Source organism: Boleophthalmus pectinirostris, unplaced genomic scaffold (genome assembly GCF_026225935.1).
Source record: "Boleophthalmus pectinirostris isolate CB_2022bp ecotype Guang Dong unplaced genomic scaffold, ASM2622593v1 HiC_scaffold_2056, whole genome shotgun sequence".
NCBI classification, from domain to species: domain Eukaryota; kingdom Metazoa; phylum Chordata; class Actinopteri; order Gobiiformes; family Gobiidae; genus Boleophthalmus; species Boleophthalmus pectinirostris.
In genome coordinates this window covers 18,453-24,213 of record NW_026571166.1, presented here as the reverse complement: position 1 = coordinate 24,213, position 5,761 = coordinate 18,453, and the positions used below count along the sequence as shown (strand labels likewise).

General features: G+C 37.6%; 2 protein-coding genes across 2 annotated transcripts in view; one reads left to right on the top strand and one right to left on the bottom strand.

Moving 5' to 3' along the window:
* The first annotated feature begins 601 nt into the window (after positions 1–601).
* On the top strand, positions 602–2,772 carry LOC129409992 (uncharacterized). Its single transcript, XM_055156883.1, has 3 exons — positions 602–672; positions 1,488–2,279; positions 2,701–2,772. The coding sequence occupies exons 1-3, from the start codon at positions 649–651 to the stop codon at positions 2,770–2,772; spliced, it is 888 nt and encodes a 295-aa protein (XP_055012858.1). The 5' UTR covers positions 602–648.
* Positions 2,773–2,786: 14 nt separating this feature from the next.
* Positions 2,787–5,761, bottom strand: part of LOC129409991 (kinesin-like protein KIF21A) — a gene marked incomplete at its 5' end in the record, with an annotated part of 13,940 nt that continues 10,965 nt past the window's right edge. Inside the window, 1 exon segment of the mRNA XM_055156882.1 lies at positions 2,787–2,891. Within this exon segment, the coding sequence (XP_055012857.1) occupies positions 2,787–2,891 (105 nt within the window).

Sequence of the window (5,761 nt, the reverse complement as noted above, 5' to 3'; positions counted from 1 at the left end):
GCACCATGTTCACATTTGTTTTGTAAATACGTCATCGGCACTCACCATTTTGATAACTCTACACCGACGGTTAAGAGTCTCTGATAAAGTCAGCTCTCTGTCGCGGATTTGGGCGTTGCCTTTTATTTATAAATTCGGAGCAGTGGGCGGGGCCAGTGCGTCACGCTCTACGCGCCAAAAACAATATTATAGTGACATTAATGGCTGAAGTGACTGCAATAGTAAATGCCCGTCCGCTCACAACAGTTTCGACAGATCCAGACAACCCAGCCATTATGGAAGATAAGTTGTTCCATCAGAATTTGAATTTTAAACGGCTCTGAATTTGTCTTTGTGAATTATTTTACTCTGAAAAAGAGCATCTGAATTTTTTTTTCTTCTGAATTTGAAGCACTGAAATGTCAGTGTATAGTTTTCAGTGTGTTTAAAATTTCAATTTTTTAAAAATTAAAAATCATCTATAAAATATTGGATGTATTTTTTTTCAAACCCTCAAATACGACTGTCTAAATTCGCATTGTAAAATACGATGAAGAAAAATGACCCAGCCAACATCCGGGATACTGAGGCATTTGCAATCGCTCTTGCAGAGTCGAATCACGCAACGGTATAGTAGTCACGGGAACAACCACAAGTCCACGGACGGAAATGGCAGCCGGTGGCCGCTCTTCGGTAATTATGTTCATATTTTCTAACCTTTTTCGAAGCTAATACTTATAAAATCTTACAAATAACAATTGCTTGACAACATTAATGTAAATGCTTGTACTCGCATAATTGGCGATTTGATAGAAACAACATTAATAGCGCTAGTTAATGCACTGTCATGCGCGCCCACCATAGACCACATGGCCCGCGCAAGTCAACCTGTTGTAAGGAAAACAACCACTAGGGGGCGATAGCCGCTACGGCTAATATGAAATACTGTCAACAAACATGGCAGCGCCCTTCTTCAACGATTTGATAGCATTTTATGTAGTGAAATAGAAAGAAAATACAGTGTTCTATGTCACTTATAGTAGGCTAATAAATATATTTGGTAATTTTACAGGATAGTCAGGCTGAAATAGTGCAGTCAGCAAGGCGTTTATTACATTTGCTGACTTCGTCTGAAAGACAGTCAAGTGCAGCAATTCAAGCCTCAAGTCAAGATAACAGGGATTTGCTTCACCATTCATTTGTTGTGAGGCAGCGTTCGATTTCAGCAGCAAAGACAGAGAATTTCTTGTTTCGTTTATGCATCAACAGTTTACAGTGTACTTAATTATTCATGGGTTTCAAGATATGGCAACCATCCTTCATGGTTATAGAAATAAAGCTATTTAAATTAAAATATTATATCTTTTCAATGGAGAAAGGTCCTCACAAAGTCCTTCAAATCTGGAAGGAATTGTTTGTCTGAAACACATGATTACATATTTACCTTCATTATGCCCAATGTAAAAAGCTACAAATGTTTAAATAAGTGGTTGTTTTATGTCTACCAGGATCTCCTGAACCAAGTTTTGAGACGACTTCAGTCTCGCCTGGAGCTTATTCTGGAACGTATTCCTTTGGATTTGGACTTTTTGGAGTTCACTTGCACCCAGGAGTTTGTTTTCTTGCATGCTCTGTCTAGTCAGGTACCCATATCTGCAGAAATATTAAATGCATTAATGGAATTGCACACTCTGGTGAATCATGAAAAGGAAAGAAACAGAGCACATGCTCGAGTAGTACAGTTTGAACAAGGACCAGCTGGGCGACAGAGAATGGTGGTGTCCTCAGACCACCTCCTACATCTACTTGAACTGAACTTGTCTGTGCCATCTATAGCCAAACTCATGGGAATCTCCAGGAGCACACTATACAGGCGTATGGGCGACTTTGGTTTCTCAGTGAGATCACAGTACTGCACCTTGACAGACGAAGAACTGGACCAATGTGTGAGAGAGGTAATATCCAGGCAGCCTCATTCTGGATATAGAATGGTGAAGGCTCTTCTGCAAGCCAGAGGACTGAGGGTGCAGTACGAGCGTGTGAGAGCCTCCATGCACCGTGTTGACACCAATGGAGTCATATCTCGAACACTTAACCTGGGCTGCATCAATCGCCGTACCTACTCTGTTCCAGGACCCCACTTCCTGATGCATATTGATACGAACCATAAGTTGATCCGGTATTCTTTTTACATTACAACATTATTAGTATACTGCTGCATTTGTTTTTTAACATTTTTTATTTTATATTATAGGTATAATATTGTCATATTTGGAGGGATTGATGGGTTTTCCCGTAAGGTAAGCTTATTAGTCCAGAATTGCAACTTGTTTGAGAATCATATGCAGTTGTTGTGCTGCTCTAAACATAATTTCATTGGTAAATTGGAAAAATAGAAGAGTAGGTGTAAACCTAGATCTTAATTAGAATTTATTATCTGTTCAGGCTTTAATGGTTCAGAAAAATAGTCATCTGCAAGTTTCTTTGCAAATGTATTCCAGTAAAGTATTCTAATTTAACTATATCATTATTTGTCATTTATCACTGATTAATATCGGGGCAATTTATTGTTCAAGTAGCAAAAAAATAATGGCATTTCTTATTATTGCAATATGAAGTACACAAAATAAGTTATATGTAATTATGTATGTATAATTCTACTTAAACAATTTATATACATTTTAAATTGACCATATTTTAAGTGTATGGTTTATTTTTCAGCATAGAAAGGCTGTGGAGAGACCTATGGGTGGCTGTAACAAGCATCTATTACGATGTTCTCCACTACCTTGAAGAGGGCGGTTTTCTCAGCATTGGGAGTCTTGTACATCTCTTCTGTTGCCACTACGTGTTTCTGCCACGCCTACAGGAAGACCTGGACACCTTTCGATGTGGTTGGGATAACCACGCCCCTGGAATATAATACAAAATATTACAAAAAAGAATAGATTTCATTCACACTTGTGTGAGCTAACCTTTATCAATAGTCTGTCTAAATCTCCAAAGCTCAAAATGCTCTGTTCCACTTTGTGATGTCATGTAGTGGTAGTTTCAGGTTAACAGCTACTTTTTACCTTTAGAGATGGGCAATTCCAAGGCTGAAATCAACCAGGTGATTCTAGTGAAGGTGTTTAAAATGGAGTTTAAAAATACAATGGAGCACTTCCTGTATTACCACATGACATCATAATGTTTTCTGTTTGAAAGAAGAACTCAGCCTAAAATATGCAGGATTTATGTGTTGAACATGTGTGAAGGAAACAAAACACAACCCTTTAAATACTGAAATTATATCTTCAAGTCATCTAATAGAAACTGCTCCTGAAACTATATAAATTCAGGTAACAGTAGATAGACAGTTGCTGGATCGATCTCCACTGCGATCACTGAATATTGACATGTACTCATGTATGAATGTGGTGAATGATTAGCAGCTTGATTACTTAATGATAAATTCAGTGATTAACAGATGCCTTAGAACAGGTGGTATTTTGTTTGTGTTAATCTGAATAACACTAATAAACCTGTGTGAATGAGAAGGAGTGAAAATGAACTAAGAGCACCTGTCAATCACTCCTCACCTGTCAATCACTCCTCACCTGACAGTATTCATAAAATGAGTTGAGTTTGAATCGTGCAGTAAACCTGTACAGTGTGACCCTATAGAGACTAGAGACAAACCAAGATGTCCACCACATGTCCCCCATCTCCTCTATGTCACCTGTCACTTCCTGTTAGCTCACTTGTCATTTCCTGTCTGCGCTAAAACACACCGATCACAAACGACACAGTGGTCACATCCAACTTTTGCTTACTCAGCTGTCAATCATCTTGTCTACTGAGAGGAGAGAGACTATAGTTTAACACTGAGAATTCTACGGTGGAATTTGCTGTGTAACTGTCAGATTGCAGATTTGTTGACGTGGTTTATGGTTCATATCTCTATAATTACTGGACCTATCCACATGAAATAAAAACTGTGCACAAACTACACAAACTCAAAACTCAGTATAAATTAACTTGGGGCAAATTCTTTTCACCATAGTACTAAATGGTGGCATTATTAAAACAAAAAAATAATGAACCTGTAATATTATATTGGATTTGCTGCTCAAAATTGTAACTGTTTTAAATTGTATTTTGCAGTGGGATCAGTTGCATACCTATTGCAGGCCTATTCAGCAAATTTTACTTTTCAGAGTTTTTAACCATGTTTTAGTTTTTTTCCAATCACCATTTACCCACTCAAAGTTGTATTTGGAGTGATTTGTGCATGTTTGAGCAATTACTTATTTTCAAGACGAACTCTTGCCAACCCCTGCTTTTACCGTCACCAGTACATGCCCACTTTACTTTTCTTAATCGGTGATACACATAGGATTCAGTATTTTAGTACAAAAGAAATCAAATACGCTGCTCCCTACTGTGATGTGCTGCTATCCGTTAGAGAGGCCAAGAGTATGCAGCACTTTGTTGTTGGGCACTGAAATTTTCTAACATGGAAGTTAGTGGACGTGTTTCCTTAATTAAGTTGTTTTAGATATAAATTGTGATTTGATATATTGTGATAGATTATAACTATATTGTAGAAGCAAGAACAATATGTCTTCTTTAAACATTTTGCAATAGGAGGCTTTACAACATCATTTTAATGTTTCTAATTTGTCCTTGAAATAAACATTTTATATACTTTAATATGAGGATTGGCTTCATTCATTTGTATGTAAAGAAGCATTCGATTTGATCTAACTTCGGACAGTAGTGGCTAGCATAGTGATCGAGTAATAGCAACATGCAGAGTTCAACAGGGTTCAAACCACACACTGTAAAAGCACGTTAGTGAGAATTACAGCCAGTAATCTCATTATTTAATCTCAGGCAGCACACATCACAACACAAAAAAATAATTACATTCCCTGATTATTCCTAGATTCTTGTCTCCAGGCTCAGGCAACAGCTAACACCTAAGAATCAATCTAGTAATTATGTGTGTGATTATTTTCCCAGATTTTAGTCTTTAGGCTCAGGCAGCACACATGAAAGCATTAGTTTGAATCACAGCTAGATGATTTCCCTGATCTTCGTCTGTCAGGCTCAGGTAGCGCTTACTGTTTCAGCTCTTTGAACTTGGGCGTTTCAATTTTTTTCCTTCGAAGTGACGGAGATGGCTCTGGAGTTCGCTTCCCCAGAGATTTAACACTTTAACACACATCAGTGAGCAAAGAAACAAAATGGAAAACTATACAAATTAAAAGTAATACAGAGAATACGTCTTAAAATGTTTTGTTGAAAAATGGCTAAAATTGTTTTGAACTTGTTAAAAAGAGCTTCATCTCTGAGTACTAGCAGATGCAGTCCTTGTGCTCTCTGGTATCATTAGTATAAACATGTGTTATACCAGTGCAGACTCTGGGTACATATTTCTAACACATCACTGAGACACACATTGTTATTTCCTGTACTGATACTGTGCAGCTGATGTCATCGACATTCCTAGAGGTGTGAAGCTAACTGAAAGCACTACTCTGTAAGATACTCAAGTTAGACACAATCTGACGAGAAAGAGCTGACATGGTTGGAATTACTGGTGGGATGATTTGTGTGCACTCACAAGCCAGCTAGCATTAACAAACAGTCACTCTCACCTTTTTTGCTGAAAATCAAACCCTAAACAGAACCATGAACGCTCGTAGTGGTCACAGGCTCCTGGAAATGCGTGTTTCATCAATTCATTTTGCATTTCTTGAGTTTTTAGACAATCTAAAAATTTTTTTTTGTGTTT

What these genes read in the sequence shown, in the direction of transcription:
- LOC129409992 (XM_055156883.1), top strand. Translation starts at nt 649, where the DNA reads ATGGCAGCCGGTGGCCGCTCTTCG. An exon ending in CAGCCGGTGGCCGCTCTTCG is followed by an intron (nt 673 to 1,487) that starts GTAATTATGTTC and finishes TATGTCTACCAG; the next exon opens with GATCTCCTGAACCAAGTTTT. An exon ending in TTGATGGGTTTTCCCGTAAG is followed by an intron (nt 2,280 to 2,700) that starts GTAAGCTTATTA and finishes TTTATTTTTCAG; the next exon opens with CATAGAAAGGCTGTGGAGAG.